This window comes from Brachionichthys hirsutus, chromosome 6, assembly GCF_040956055.1.
Source record: "Brachionichthys hirsutus isolate HB-005 chromosome 6, CSIRO-AGI_Bhir_v1, whole genome shotgun sequence".
In the NCBI taxonomy this organism is placed as follows: domain Eukaryota; kingdom Metazoa; phylum Chordata; class Actinopteri; order Lophiiformes; family Brachionichthyidae; genus Brachionichthys; species Brachionichthys hirsutus.
Window position 1 is genome coordinate 10,186,177 of NC_090902.1, and position 15,065 is coordinate 10,201,241.

Here is a 15,065-nt window from a genome sequence, read left to right on the forward strand (position 1 = left end):
TTTCCAATTGGTTGAATATAGCGCTCGTCAAGCGCGAGACCGCAGCGTAAAGTTAGGTATACCAGTATCACGAGGCTGTCGAACGAACGTCAAGACATGACATGGAAGGCCACCTTAACTGGGAGCTCGTTTAACAAGTTCAACTCTTTCTTGGAAATCACCCAAAACCGAAGGACTACGGTGGAACTGTGTTGTACTCGAAGTGAACTTTAATCGTTTATTTATTGCAATTTTAAACGGCAATCAGAATAGGCCTATAACTAACCGTGTAAATAATAACATTTATTTTAAAAAGGTCCAATATTAAAATCAGAACAAAAAAAACTATATTATATTTTAAAGTGAATTTTATCAGACAAAATACAGATACAGACTAGAAGGAACAATAAAAACAACAATACGAAAATGTATATTATAATCACATTTCCTATGTTACTTTAAGAAAACATTAGTATAAATAAATTCTGAAAATGAGTTAGATGCAATCTCATCATTTAGTTCAGTTTTTTCTGTATACTAAGAGTACTTAGTACACGAAAACAAGCATTGTTTTCATACGCAATATCCCTGACAACAACAAAGAGCTTAATTTCATGTCAAACATTTGGCCAAGTAGTCTATTAATAAATTATTATTATTATTATTTTTTATTGCCACCCCAGTGAACATCTATGCCACATAAACAAGTCATTTATTTGAGGGACACTTATTTTGTGTTTGGTCTCATTGTCTTTCTCTGGGTGATGATGATGATGATGAATATATTTATTAGATACAATGTTAGAGTACAAGTACAGTCAAACATCCTGTCTAAGAGGAGCATTTCAAAAAAGCCCTTACGGTCTTGTTTCCGTTGAAAGTCCAAATGATGCATTTAAAAAATTGGTATTTGCATTAATTGTTTTAGACATGAAATCCTAGATAACTGGGAAACATCAGAAGCAATCAATGTTATTTTTACGCAATATGTTATTCATGTGCATATATTTGATACAATATTGATCTTAATAATACAAATATTTTACATGCAGAGTTATTGTTTTCTAAGAATACTCAAGAACTCCTGCACTTGAAAGTTGTGAATATAAATATAAACATACTGTATATTATTTCAAATATATGGTACTCAAGAATCAAAAGTAAATGTACTGGAGAATATGCAGGTAAATATTTGTCAATAATTACCAAGCTGTATTTTAATGGCATTACCCTTACAATGACAAGTATAAGAAGATACTCCACAACACATACTGTATATACTGTATATCTTTATATGCTTCAATAGTTGAATACATGTCTAGGTATCTTATTGTATGATGAAATCAAAATAACAAGAAAATCATCAGGAAGGAGGGAAACACTTAAGAATACAATAATTCTCATGAAAATGACGTGTAATGTATTAGTCCACAGGGATTTGTCTTGGGAATCTCAGGGTGGCCGAGTGTAGACTGATAGCTTTGAGGTGCCAAGATGCCCTTGAGCAAGACAATGAACTCCAAAAAGCTGTCACGTGGCTGCCTATCCCTGCACATTTGTATGTTTATAGGCCCTTTCTCTCTCTCTCTGTGTGTGTGTGTGTGTGTGCGATCGAGCGTGTGTATAAAAATATCATAGAGCGGAAAAATAATTTCTTCATTTAGGGATTGATAAAGTATAATACAGAACATATTAAAATCTTAATTATAAAATAGAGTAAAAAAAAAATCCTATTTAGAAACCAGCACTTAAAATGACTGTATAAATACATAATTTGTGTTACTATCTTATTCTGAGAATTCATTGAAAGGGACATTTCTCCCGCATATGTTTGTCCTGTCATGAATAAACCTTGGGGTCATAATCGTGTCATAATTGCCACAATGGTTTGAGTTGGCTTGGACTTAGGTTGAAACGTGTCATATGAGGTACATAGCGAATATTCAGACTGAACCCCAAATGGAGAACATAACAAGGTTTTTGGATCACTTGGATTTGTAGGCCAAAGCACAGAAGCTGCTCTGCTCGTTCCGTGCTAAGGAAGCTACGTGATCATTCATGGGCGTGGAGGCTGGTCAGCATCAGGCGATTGGTTATTCAGTCGCGCTTGCCAGGTGCGTTTAAATAGCTACATTATAGTCATTTAACGATCTTGAAACAATTTGATTCATATGAAGTACAAAATACACACCTTATGTTATGTTGGAAATATAAGATTGGAAATATATTGGCTAATGTTGAATCATGTTGTTGTGTGTCAAAAATGAACAGAGGCGACGACGAGATTGGTGCGTCGTTAGTGCTTGAAAGGGGGATGGTTCCAACCGATCTGGCAACCCCAGTGCAAGGCTTTCGCAGCGTTACGCGGGTTTGTTGGTCACACCAACTCCGGCGTGTTGCGTCTACGCTTTGGTCAGGTAAATTGGTAAGCCCATCTGTCGTTTGTTGTACCTTTCAAAAACTATATATCATTTTACACAAGTAGCATAGCATATTTTATAACAACTTAATGTATAATTCCGTCCGTGGATGTGAGGATGATAGCTAGCGTTCGAGTTAATGCTAACAACATGGCGCCGGTTGGGAGGGCCGCTTTTGTTCCCTTCGCCTGGGTGCGGTAGTTAACACGCTAAGGGCCATGTTTCCAGCACCGATAAGAACCCCTAAATAATTTTATTCGTAATAGTTCTCATTTGAACCAATGGCCGTGTGTCGAAACGCACCATCGGCAGATTTAAAACTTGAATCAAAGTTCGACGATTCAACTGCACGTTGTTTAATCAACGTTAGCTAGGTTAGCTTGGACGGGTCGCGCTATTCAAGTACACGCACTTATCGTTCGCATAACGTGGGAATGTGGCAAATATATATATATATATATATATATATATATATATATATTGGATAACTGGCTGACTATATATATATATATATACATATATATAGGCTACGACTTTTAAATAACGGCTGACTCTGAACCGGCCTCGACGTGGTGGCGCTGCTGCCAGCGATGGAGTAATCGTGATCCTTTAATTTCGTAGAGAATAGGTGCCGTTATGAAAAAAAAAATCTCAAACGTTGTAAAAAAAATATTTAAAATAGTACTTGTCCTTTTGGATGAAAATTACATATTCTTTTGTAGATGAAACTGGCGGATGGAAGGCAGACTTTCTCCATGTTATCCCTGCGCTTCTCGTTTATCCATAAAAGACGAGACTGAGTCAGTGCTGTGTTTGTGTTTTCCAGGGATAGTGAACAGTCATGGCTGAAGAGGGGTTTGTCGTACGCATCAGGGGTCTCCCTTGGGCATGCTCAGTGGAGGAAGTGCAGAGGTTTTTTTCAGGTACGCGGTTACGTATTACTACTGTACTTTTGGCTTGTCCCCTGAGGGGTCGCCACACCAAATCGACGTTCTCCACTTCACCCTGTCCTTTGCCTCGTCCTCCCAAACACCAGCCGCTCTCATGTCCTCCCTCACTCCGTCCATGTATCTTCTCCTGGGTCGACCTCTAGCCCTGTTCCCTGGCAGTTCCATCCTCGGCATCCTTCTACCGATATAGTCCCTGTCTCTCCTCTGGACATGTCCAAACCATCAAAGTCTGGTCTCTCTGACCTTATCTCCAAAACGTTTAACCATAACTGTCCCTCTTATTGCCTCATTTCTAATCCCATCCAACCTGGTCACTCCCAAGGAGAACCTCAGCATCTTCATCTCCTCCACTTCTAGCTCCGCCTCCTTTCTCTTCCTCAGAGCTGTCTCTAAGCCGTCCACCGTGGCTGTCCTCCACTGTGTATAATAAACGACTACAACGTTTCATCAGTCAAACAAATCAGAACTAATGTCACGATGCATTTGAAATACAGATTGCAAAATTGCCGACGATGGGGGAAGCATCCACTTCACCTTCACGAGAGAGGGGCGTCCCAGCGGAGAGGCTTTTGTGGAAATGGAGACGGAGGAAGACCTGAAGATCGCAGTGAAGAAAGACAGAGAATCTATGGGTCACAGATATGTAGAAGGTCAGTGCATCTGCTCGCAGAATGACGACTCCTTTCAAAGATGTGACACCTGATTCTTATGTGATTTCTTTTTTGATATAGTTTTTAAATCCAACAATGTTGAGATGGACTGGGTTATGAAGCACACAGGTCCCAACTGCCCAGAGACAACGGGAGACGGGCTTGCCCGACTTCGAGGCCTCCCTTTCGGCTGCAGCAAGGAGGAGATAGTTCAGTTTTTCTCAGGTAGGAATATCCAGTGGTTACTTGTAAAGATAAGTATTGAAAATCTGTCGGTTAAAGGTTTTTTTTTTTCCCCCCACCACCTTCCTTTTCTTATTTCCTGTCCTCTATTAACACTTAACAGGGTGACTAGTTTTTATTGAGGTACTTAAATACTTCATTTTCATGCGACAGTACTGATCTGTTTTGCAGACAACCTTGAGTATCTTACCCGTCAAATTCATCTGTAGCCCATTTTCACTCCCCATTTTAATTTAGTCTGATGTTCGCTATAGTTCCAAATTGTTGCTTTTCTGGCAATATTCAAATAATTGAGTGTGTCTCACTCATCACTGATGGGCCCCCCAGTACCACGGTTTCTTTTTCCCCATTTCCTTTCACCGTGCTCTTTCCTGCACACGTTATTGCTCTGTACACAATTTCTTAGCTTTGTTTCTACTGGATGAATAGTAATTTAACTTATGTTGCCCACCAAGATCTTCTCTCCTCTCTCCATCAACGCACCAAACGAGCCTGATGTCCCAAACCGTCCCTTTTCCATATTCTTCTGTCCTCTCATTTATATTTTATCCCCAGAATACAATAAATGTAAGTCATTAAATGGCCGGTCACTTTATAAAAAAACTGAACTGGTATGTGTGATGATGTGTAGTTCTCCATAAGTTATTTTTTTTTTCATTTCTTCCTCTCTCTGTGATTGGGCATGTGATTTAATATGTCCCCTGCTGGGGTTATCTGTCCTTGGGTTGAAGGGTTGGAAATCGTGCCAAATGGGATAACATTGCCGATGGACATCCAGGGGAGGAGTACGGGGGAGGCCTTCGTGCAGTTTGCTTCACAGGATATAGCTGAAAAGGCTCTAAAGAAACACAAGGAAAGAATAGGGCACAGGTGGGGATGGTTGGTTGGTTGGCTGGATAAGTTCCTTTTCTCATGGTGTGCACCTTCAACATTTGATCCCAATGCAACGGACATGATCGTGATCGTGGCTAATTTCAGAATAATTTCGTAATACTTAGCCAAATCACAGACTCAAATTTCAATGTTAGTTTGAAAAATGTTCAATGGGAAAATTAGTGCTTGGGCACCATTCACAAATGCGAACTCAGTCCTGCAGTAGAGGAAATGGTGTCTCAGCACTAAACATCAGTCCAGGCTTGATAAACGGAAAGGAGTCTTCCGGAGGGCCGCTCTCCACACGGATCTGGAGCCCACTTTCACAGGTAATGCTCATAGTGGGGTTGCAGAAGGGCCGGGGCCCTCTCTGCCCCTCGGCTGGCGTTGTGAGGACACGGGGCGCTTCGTTCAGACAGACGCAACTTAATTTAGGTCACTTTAACAAAGGTGTAAAGATCAACAAGGCCCGAAGGAATTTGTAATGCGTAATTATTGCAACTCAGTTACTTAGTTTCCATCGACTCGAGCACCCTTATTAGGTATTTCTACCTACGGACCTCACTGACAGCGTCTGAATAGTCCAGTTCCATCACTGTTGAGATGATGCGGCTTCGCCCGGTCCGTTCCACGTAAGCCTCACTGCGGCATCTCTATGCTCTCAGGTACATTGAGATCTTCAAGAGTAGCCGTGCCGAGGTGCGGACCCATTATGAGCCGCAGCGGAAGCACATGGGCATGCACAGACCCAGTCCCTACGACAGGCCGTCCGGAGGGCGCGGCGGCTACAGCATGATGAGCCGAGTGGGCTCCTATGACAGGATGCGTCGTGTCGGTTACGGAGGAGGAGGAGGAGGGGGAGGAGGAGGAGGAGGAGGAGGTGAGCATCAAGTGGAGCGTCAAGTGGAGCATCAAGTGGAGCAAAGCTGAAGTGACATAAGGTTTAGTTTTATTAACGAGTGCACTTGTTTTAATGTGTTCAGGTGCATCAGAGGGACGGTACAATGACAGCGGGTCTTCCTTCCAGAGTACAACCGGGCACTGCGTCCACATGAGGGGCCTGCCGTACAGAGCCAGCGAGAACGACATCTACAATGTAAGAATGGCTGCAGCGGTGCTGATGCTAATGTTGCATCTCAGACACGGATGCACGAATCGGTCCTTGTTTGCGTCTCCTAGTTCTTCTCGCCGCTGAATCCGGTTCGGGTCCACGTCGAGGTCGGCCCAGACGGGAGGGTGACCGGGGAGGCCGATGTCGAGTTCGCGACGCACGAGGACGCCGTGGCAGCCATGTCTAAAGACAAGGCCAACATGCGTGAGTGTTAAGCGAGTGGCTGCACCTCTTCCGTGTTTCTGTTGAGTCCACGTGCTCTCACGGTTTCTCTTCCTCTGCCCCTCAGAGCATCGCTACGTGGAGCTGTTTTTGAACTCGACAGCAGGTGGCAGTAACGGCACCTACAGCAGTCAGATGATGGGTGGAATGGGTGAGCGCCTTTCTTGGGAGGTTGTGAGACTGTTGGAGGCTCTTCTTTGAATGTTAACGTAGGGCTGGCGATGGAACAGTCACGGTAGAAGAGATGCTTGGAGATGATTATTTTGTCCTCCCTGGACGGATATCGGTGCGCCGCGGCGGCCGCTCGGTGTGCTGCCCCTCTCTGGTGGCCTTGCTGCTCGCTCAAAGCTGACAGAATCAAAGAGACATTATCAATATTGCATCACTCAGAGTGGACCCGCACTTTGGAAGGAAAGTGAAACTGAACAACCAAAAGACCGTGAGACCCCGAAGTAAACTCAAAATAGAACCAAAAGGGTCGTATAAAGGGCCGTAATGTACAGACAGCAATCTGAAGGAAACTAGGGTCCATTAGAACCTTATAGAAACTACCATGCAGTGGAAAAGCAATATTAAGGATGATGGCTAAAGGCAAATATAGACGCGGAAGACCCAAGGTGGGCCAACAGTTGGACGGAACAGGAACAGGAACCAGCCACCGTCAACCCTTTGCTCGTGTCTGAGTAATCCTGATGCTTGCCCTGAGTTTGATGCGATCTCTCTCCTCCACAGGGAACCAGTCGTCCTACAGCAGTGGGCAGCTGAGCTCAGGATACTCCGGCGGCTACAGCAGTCAGGGCAGCATGGGCGGCTACAATGATTACAGTGAGTGTCGGCTCTGGTGTAATAGTTTTTCCTGCTCCGCCGAGTTGTTAAAATGCACTCCAGCTGTGGCCCACACTGATCTCCAGAGACGGAGCTTTACATTTCGGTCTGAAGGGCAGAAATGCAGCGTCTAACGCGGTTATGAACTCCGTGGTCCTATAGTGTGTATTTTCTGTCTCTTGTTAGGTAACCAGGGCGGAATGGGAAGCAGTTACTATGGCAGCAGCGGTGGTGGAGGCGGAAGCAGAAGCTCGATGAATGGACTGGGTGGGGGATGGGGGATGTAGACCATTTTTGTTTGTTTTTTTACTCAGCATTTTGCTGGAAGGACTGGAACTGTAAATCTTACCTAGTTAACACGGAGGGATCGGGTGAGATTTTGCAGATACTGGGGTTTGTCTTTTGTTTTTCTAGTGGCTGAAATGCAGAGCCAAGTGATGTCGTACGGTGTCACAAGAAATGTCCAAAGTGCTTTTTGTTGTCCCTATTCCTCACCAATTCATCACAGAAACTTTAAATTTTCATCACCAGGAAGCTTTTCTTATCCTCCAAGCACCAGTCTGTTCCTTTAGTTAATACATTCTGTACTGGTGACTCGAACCTTATTTTCAATGCCTGAGAACATGAACATTAATAAAAACAACTTAGAAATTTTCATTTGATGTTTAAACCTTGTCTAGCTTTTTTAGTGTTCGGTCATTTAAATATACGGTTTTATTTCTCAAGTTGAGACTTCCCACGGTCGGAGCATGTTTTAAGGTGTGACTGTTGATGGTGCCGTTTCTCCTGACGAGTGCCACATCAAGAGCAAGAACATTTCAAATGCGTTGACATGAAGGTTTGTACTGCGTGAACTGCTATTTGTATTTCCTGTGCACAAAGTGAATAAACTTGTCTGGAATATCTAGTTGAAACGAGCATTACGAAAGATCAGGCTTTATTCCTTTCATCAAATATTCGATTAAAAACATTCCCGAATTAAGAAAGCAGTTTTAGACGAGCCAACGACGCCCTGTTCAGAGACATTCTAAATCAGATTTAACATTCTACAGTCATTTACACAAGTGTCCATTGATGGAACATGGAAGTAGATTCACGACAAACAGAGTATAAGATTTAGTACATGTGATGTTTCCAGCCTGAAGTTAGACACTCTTTCCCTAAAGGGTGAATGAACACATTGAATTTGAGTCACTGGTGAGTGGCCTTGGCTCATAATGAATGCAAACATTCAGAGCAGATGCGCGCACGCGCACACACACGCGCGCACACACACACACACACACACACACACACACACACACACACACACACACACACACACACACACACACACACACACACACACACACACACACACACACACACACACACACACACACACACACACACACACACACACACACACACACACACACACACACACACACACACACACACACACACACACACACACACACACACACACACACACACACACACACACACACACACACACACACACACACACACACACACACACACACACACACACACACACACACACACACACACACACACACACACACACACACACACACACACACACACACACACACACACACACACACACACACACACACACACACACACACACACACACACACACACACACACACACACACACACACACACACACACACACACACACACACACACACACACACACACACACACCGACTGCTGTCTTGGATCAGGCGGCGACAGCATGTTACAAGGCTCGAGAGCAGAAATATGTAGATCAGCAGTATTTATCATTCTTCACAACAAAATGAAGTTTTGTTGTTGACACAGAAGATGCATGGACAACCACAAAACAAAAAGTTGACCAATAAGGTTAGTAATGCTAGCAATGCCTGATCAGTGAAACATTAAGCGACGGAACAAAATAATTACATTCATAGCTTGAACAACAAAAATAAACGTTGGCTGCGACGTGACTGCTGAGTTTTAAAAACTGTTTTTCTCTTGCCCAAAGAAAATATGATCACAACAATCCCAAACTACTTCAACCTCCAAAGCAAAGTGCTGTCTGCATGAATTCTTCCTTCAGTGTTAGGAGGCGGCCTTCAAACAGGCGGGCTAATGTTCCCGGAACTCCCGGTAACAACGGAGCATTTCCAGTAGATTCCAGAAGACAACGATCTTTAACATGGCCGCTGAAACTCAGCAGATGAGTTGTGTTTGTCAGGAAGCCGTGGAGGAGCTTCTCTGCAGCAGGAGGGAGTTGCACACGTCGCACACCCGAACAGGTCGGGGGTAGGAGGGTAAGGCCAGCTCGTTACCGGAGCAACTGTTGCAGTAGATGTCGCCACAGTTTCGACAGTGGTGCTGCAACATACAAAGTTGGATGGCTAATCGACAACGGCGTGATAAAAACATCCATTTTCCTGTAGATGAGATGATCCCCATCTTCCGCTAATATACGCAACGGAGAAAGGAGCCTCACCTTTCTGCGTGCAATGGAGAACTCCTTCTGGCACTGCTTGCATTGCGTGGCCTCGTCATCTTTAAGCCAGGCGTGGCCCTGTGGCGGCGCAATGAGGATCTAAGATATGACCTCTATTAACAACATCAACATCTGTGCGGGCAGACGAACCCCATGACTTCACCTTGAGAGCTTTATTAACCTCCTTGAAGTCCTCCATCTTAAGTTTGGACCTTAAAAACAAAAGGCAACACAAAATTCCTCATGAAATTACATGACAATCTTGAGATTATTATTATTAAAGAAAAGGTAAGTCTCATAGCACTAACTGGCTGAGATGCTGCCCCATCTCCTGGAGAGCCTGTTCCTGCTGCTCGCATCTTTGCTGCAGCTGCTTCTTCTCCTGCTTCAATTCCTGCAGCTCCTAAACCAAAACCAAAATAAATACCATAGCGGATAAGATAGGGGTGTATAGTTGCACCAAAAGGAACTATTGGAAGACTGAATAGAAATATATATTAAAAGAAATCCAAGAACTATCAGATATTTGCACTTCATTGCCACGAATGGCATTTCTGAGAACACGACAACAATTCTGACATCGACTCTAGGTGCGACACGGACCGTGTGCAGACCCTGCAGTTGCTGCAGCTGCGTGCGGAGCTCGCCGCTGTTGTCCTGTTCCCGCTGCAGAGATCTCTGCAGGCTCTGCCTCTGTTCCCTCTCGGCACGCAGATCGTTCTCCAAGCCCAGTCTGAGAACAGAGACGATGTCTGCGCACGTTAGGAAACATGAACGAGAAGCGCTGCAGCGAGACATTCCTCTGAAATCCCACAAAACACTGCTGCAACAGAGACGCCGTTCTAAGATGCGACCTTCCATGCCTTCGGTGGGGATGCAGCACCATATTCTGGATACGTGGCTTGAGAGAATGTGGACCAGTCAAGCTTTAAGTCATTTTGTCCATGGAAAAACTCAGCAACATTAAAACACTTATAATAAACTGGTGTTGACGGTGGACCTCACTTCCATTTTTACTGCTCCTCTGTTTCTCAATGAACCTCACTAGTTTTATTTTCCCCCAAGTGTGTGTGTGTGCGTGTGCGTGTTAACCTCAATGTTTCCAGGTCTGACATCTGTTTCTGCAACGCATCCACCTTTCCCTCCAGCTCCATCCTCATATCTTTGTCCGACTGGTCGTTCTGTTTCCGCTCTCGCTCAGAGTCCTGTAGCCTGAGATCAATGAACCAAGAAGAAAGCGTATTCATTTAAAGAAGGCTCATTGCGCACGTGAACGTGCACGGAGTACGTACCTCTGCTCAAGTTCCGCCATGGCGTTCTCCATTTCTTCCATCTTCAGCTCCAGCTGCGCGGCCTCGGCTTGTTTTGTTGCCGCTTCCCGTTTCGAGTCCTAAAGAGCCACGGAGGGGCGTGTCAAAGCGTCGTTCTCGCTGACTGCAGGAGAGAAGCTGCGTTCGGCCACGTCTACCTGAACTTTGTGGAACATTTGCACATTGAGAGTCTTGACTTGGTCCAGCTGAAGCCGCAGGGCTGCCAGCGTGTCCTGTTTCTCGTGCGTGTCCTTCTCCAGCAGCCTCATGGCTACCTCCATCTCCTGCTTCAGGCCCACCTGCAGCTCCAGCTCGCGCTCCAGGTCCTGGAAACACACACAATGTGTGAGTAACAGTCACATCATCACACTCTGTGCTTTGTCACAGACAATGCCCCCATCCTCACCCCCCACCCAAAAAAAAACCCAGCAGCACTGAGCACGAGTCCCCTTTTATTGCGAGCCTGCTGATACCTGACCTGGCGAATGCGCTTTTCTTCTTTATACTGACTCCAGACCACATTGTACATCTCATCCAGACCTTGGCGAGTCTGTTTGTACGTCTCCAGCTCCACCTGACTGTCCTGAAGTGCAGCCTGGAACAAACGAACACATCATACCGTTTAGACGTAGGTGCGGTTCATTTGCAGTTATTTGCGGATGCTTTTGTTACCTCCTCCTTCTTATGGCTCGAGTGCACGATCGACTCGTTCTCCTGTCTAAGAGTTTCTTGCTCTCCTCGGAGCGAGTTGATTCTGTCTGTTGCTGCCGTCAGCTGGGGACGAGAAAAAACACACACAATGAGAAATCACAGATTAAAAATAACAGCTCGTATGCAGATCATCCGACCTCCACTATAAGCTTGCTGTTGGTCTTCTCTAGCGAGTCCATCTTAGCCTGGAGGTCAGTGACTGTCCCACTGAGGTGACGGTTTAACTCCTCGATGTAGTGCTTCTGATCCAATATGGCCGTCATCTTGGAGTCACTGGGAATAAACACAAACTTACGTCACAGCAGTTAAGAGATGACGATAAAGAGTTGAACGGAGAGGCTGAATGGATTGAAAAGCCGCACTCACTCTCTCCGAGTGTCGCTGTTGGCGGGGTCTTTCAGGTAAAGGGAGAAGTCAATCACGGCCACCTAAATGGAGAAGAGAAGCCGATCCGCTGCGTGTAATGACTGACCAGAACACGAGGGATGAGTGCTGGGATGTAAAGACCCACGGAAGCTGTCAACACTTACCTGAGAATCGAGATCCTCCCCTTTAATGCAGAGGTTGGCGTCAATGACGTTGAGACCCACCAACAGTCCTCCCATCACTGCCCCCTCTTCCTCCATCATGAATGCTCCAGAGTCATAAAACTCACTGGGAAGAGGATGGAGAGGAACGAATGCATTGCAAGTGTGGAATACGGCTAACTGGCATTCGAACATAATTAATATTCTGGTTTAAATTACCTGCTAAATGAAATCCACACAACCAAATCATGATTACTAACCTCAGGAGATCCTTTCGATCCAGCAAAGCTTTCATGTAGTCGGCCATTTTCTTCTGCATGAGTGCTAAATGCAGCCACGCCCTCGCTCGGCCCAATCCACTCCTGAGAAAAGAAAAAGATGGAGAAATCTTCAGATCAAATGGATGGAAGCGCTGCAGAAGTGGAAAATGGCTTAGCGCTAGCATAGCATACTTAATGCCGGGCAGATCTCTTGCACTTGTAGCAACGTTAACAGACTCAGGACACAACTTCTCCACCAGTTCCAGGGGACCCCATATGGACTTGTTCTGACCAATGAAGGACTTCCTGGCTGAAACAAACAATTAACAAAGTACGTTTAGCTTTGTCATGGTTCTATAATGAGATTGGATCACTTTAAATGAAAAAAAATTAGGTCTGTCCAAAAAAAAAACTAAGCCTCACCTTTTAGGCCATGTTTGAGGCAATGCTCCAGGACAACAAAGAACTGCTGCAGGGGAGGATAGTCCGAGTCCAGCGTCCGGCCCAGACTCAGGGAGGCCTGGATTAACACCTTGACGCTCAGCTTCATCATGCTGAGCAGGTTGGATCTCTCTATTGACGTGGGGTCCTTGGGGGGCAGAACTGGAGATTGGAAGGAAAGGAAAAGGTAATAAATAAGATACGTCAAACATTCAGACATACAACCCCCCCCCCCCCCCATTTGCGTACAACGTGACTTTTTACACGACCATTAACCCATAAAAAGACGCGTTTACTCCTCGTCATGCGTCACGGCAGCTGCCAAATGGTTACTTAAGTCCAAGGGGGCGGAGCGGACTGACTTTGTGGCTCCAACATTTAATTACTTGTTTGTTTTTTTTAAAGAAACGACATTAGCAGACTAATTGCCACAACCTACCTGGAAGAATACTCGGAGAGTTGTTTTGATAACTTCCGGGCTCTCTTCCCGTCGGGGAGCTCGCCGCTAAGCCTTGGGAGGGATTCCTCTGGGCGGCAGCGGAGCTCACCCCGCTGCTAATCGTCTCCGTGGCCTTCCGAGCCAAAGACAGGAGCGAAGCCGACCAACCGTGCTCCGCATCCCCCGGATCCGAGCTCTCTGCGCCGCCGGAGCCATTCCAGCGGCTCGAGCCTTCGTCCGAAGGGGCTTCCAAAACTTCGGATTCCGGTGGCTGCTCTCCTGCTCCGCTTTCCTCAACATCTGTGTTTACTTCCTCTCTCTCGTCGGCCATCTTTGCCCCCTCCCTACAGCCCAATTTGACACGTGACCATACCAGAGCAATCACGAGGGCGCTCTTCTTCTTCGTCTAATTTATTGACGTCCAGGAGACTTATCTTATACATGCGTTACCGCCCCCTGCTGGACGGACGGTTAGACGCGTAATAATATCCGATAAATTTATTTATTTCAAACGCTTAATCGAATGATTATAATTAATGTCGAACAAAGAACACGATATCAATATGACAATAGTATCCATTTGCGTTCATTCCACTAAATGGTGGTGACTTGTTTGGTGAATATAAGTTGAAAGGAAAGAAGCCTTTTAGAGCTAAGGACGGTTTATTCCAATCAAGATCACACTAACAATAGTAAAGTAAAGGTGTGTAATATATAACACTACCTGAACGATATCTACCTCACTTTTAGCCTCCTGGAATTTTTTATATTGTCTTTCTTACTGTGACAAATCACAACTTGGTCAAAAGGGCTGACATCAAGCAATTTAAATACTTTGAGGTATGAACTATTTAAGAGTTTCTAACAATCACAATCCACAGGACAACAATGTTCAGTCGGGGAAAGCTTTGAACTATATGAATAATAATAAGTTAAAATGTCTTGTAGAGCTGATACCATTGTCATTAAAGCCTGAATAATCAGAAATATGTCTGCAGCTGTTTATCGGAGGTGCATCACCTCTACTTGGGTGTCAAACTCCCCAAAGGGATCAATAAAGTGTAGGAGGATAACTAACACCTTGACTCCTAACATTTGGAACAGGGTGTTTAATAGATTAATTCATGTTTCACAGATTTTCTGCAATGGTGGATCAGGTCTGTATAGATAGATAACACGAATAGACACGACTATTGGTCACAGTTAGAATTTGATTTGTTTATAAAGCGTGCATTCCTATGCTGTAGTTCCCATCATCCCCCACGTGGCGGCGTAGAGAAGCTGTTTATTGTTTCGCCTCGAGAAACTCAAGGTCCGATTTGTATACGTAATATTGTTTTTTCTGCAGTTGCATTTTTAAATATCAGTCATTACTTTACACTTCACTTAATTTGATATAGAAATGTAATTATTTGCTTCATGTAGAAACTGTGAGTGAACATTTAGAAATTGTTTATTTTTGCATAACATGACATATCTATCTATCCATCATCTCTATCTATCTATCCATCATATCTATCTATCCATCATCTCTATCTATCCATCATCTCTATCTATCTATCCATCATCTCTATCTATCTATCCATCATATCTATCTATCCATCATATCTATCTAT

At 44.5% G+C, this 15,065-nt stretch overlaps 2 protein-coding genes across 2 annotated transcripts; one reads left to right on the forward strand and one right to left on the reverse strand.

The window, feature by feature from the left end:
• The first annotated feature begins 2,323 nt into the window (after nucleotides 1-2,323).
• On the forward strand, nucleotides 2,324-8,193 carry LOC137894546 (heterogeneous nuclear ribonucleoprotein H-like). The gene is made up of 12 exons (XM_068739977.1): nucleotides 2,324-2,404; nucleotides 3,226-3,322; nucleotides 3,844-3,999; nucleotides 4,081-4,224; nucleotides 4,974-5,112; nucleotides 5,781-5,944; nucleotides 5,978-5,995; nucleotides 6,099-6,211; nucleotides 6,295-6,430; nucleotides 6,516-6,599; nucleotides 7,181-7,273; nucleotides 7,460-8,193. Exons 2-12 carry the CDS (start codon nucleotides 3,241-3,243, stop codon nucleotides 7,558-7,560), a joined length of 1,230 nt encoding a protein of 409 aa, XP_068596078.1. The 5' UTR covers nucleotides 2,324-2,404; nucleotides 3,226-3,240; the 3' UTR covers nucleotides 7,561-8,193.
• Nucleotides 8,194-8,905: 712 nt separating this feature from the next.
• rufy1 (RUN and FYVE domain containing 1) lies at nucleotides 8,906-13,780 on the reverse strand. The gene is made up of 17 exons (XM_068740148.1): nucleotides 13,450-13,780; nucleotides 12,993-13,172; nucleotides 12,762-12,879; nucleotides 12,570-12,671; nucleotides 12,313-12,436; nucleotides 12,149-12,210; nucleotides 11,920-12,055; nucleotides 11,744-11,845; nucleotides 11,550-11,666; nucleotides 11,230-11,397; nucleotides 11,054-11,151; nucleotides 10,854-10,973; nucleotides 10,365-10,494; nucleotides 10,070-10,164; nucleotides 9,925-9,973; nucleotides 9,762-9,839; nucleotides 8,906-9,643 (listed from the first exon to the last, which is right to left on the reverse strand). Exons 1-17 carry the CDS (start codon nucleotides 13,778-13,780, stop codon nucleotides 9,500-9,502), a joined length of 2,154 nt encoding a protein of 717 aa, XP_068596249.1. The 3' UTR covers nucleotides 8,906-9,499.
• Nucleotides 13,781-15,065: the final 1,285 nt, after the last annotated feature.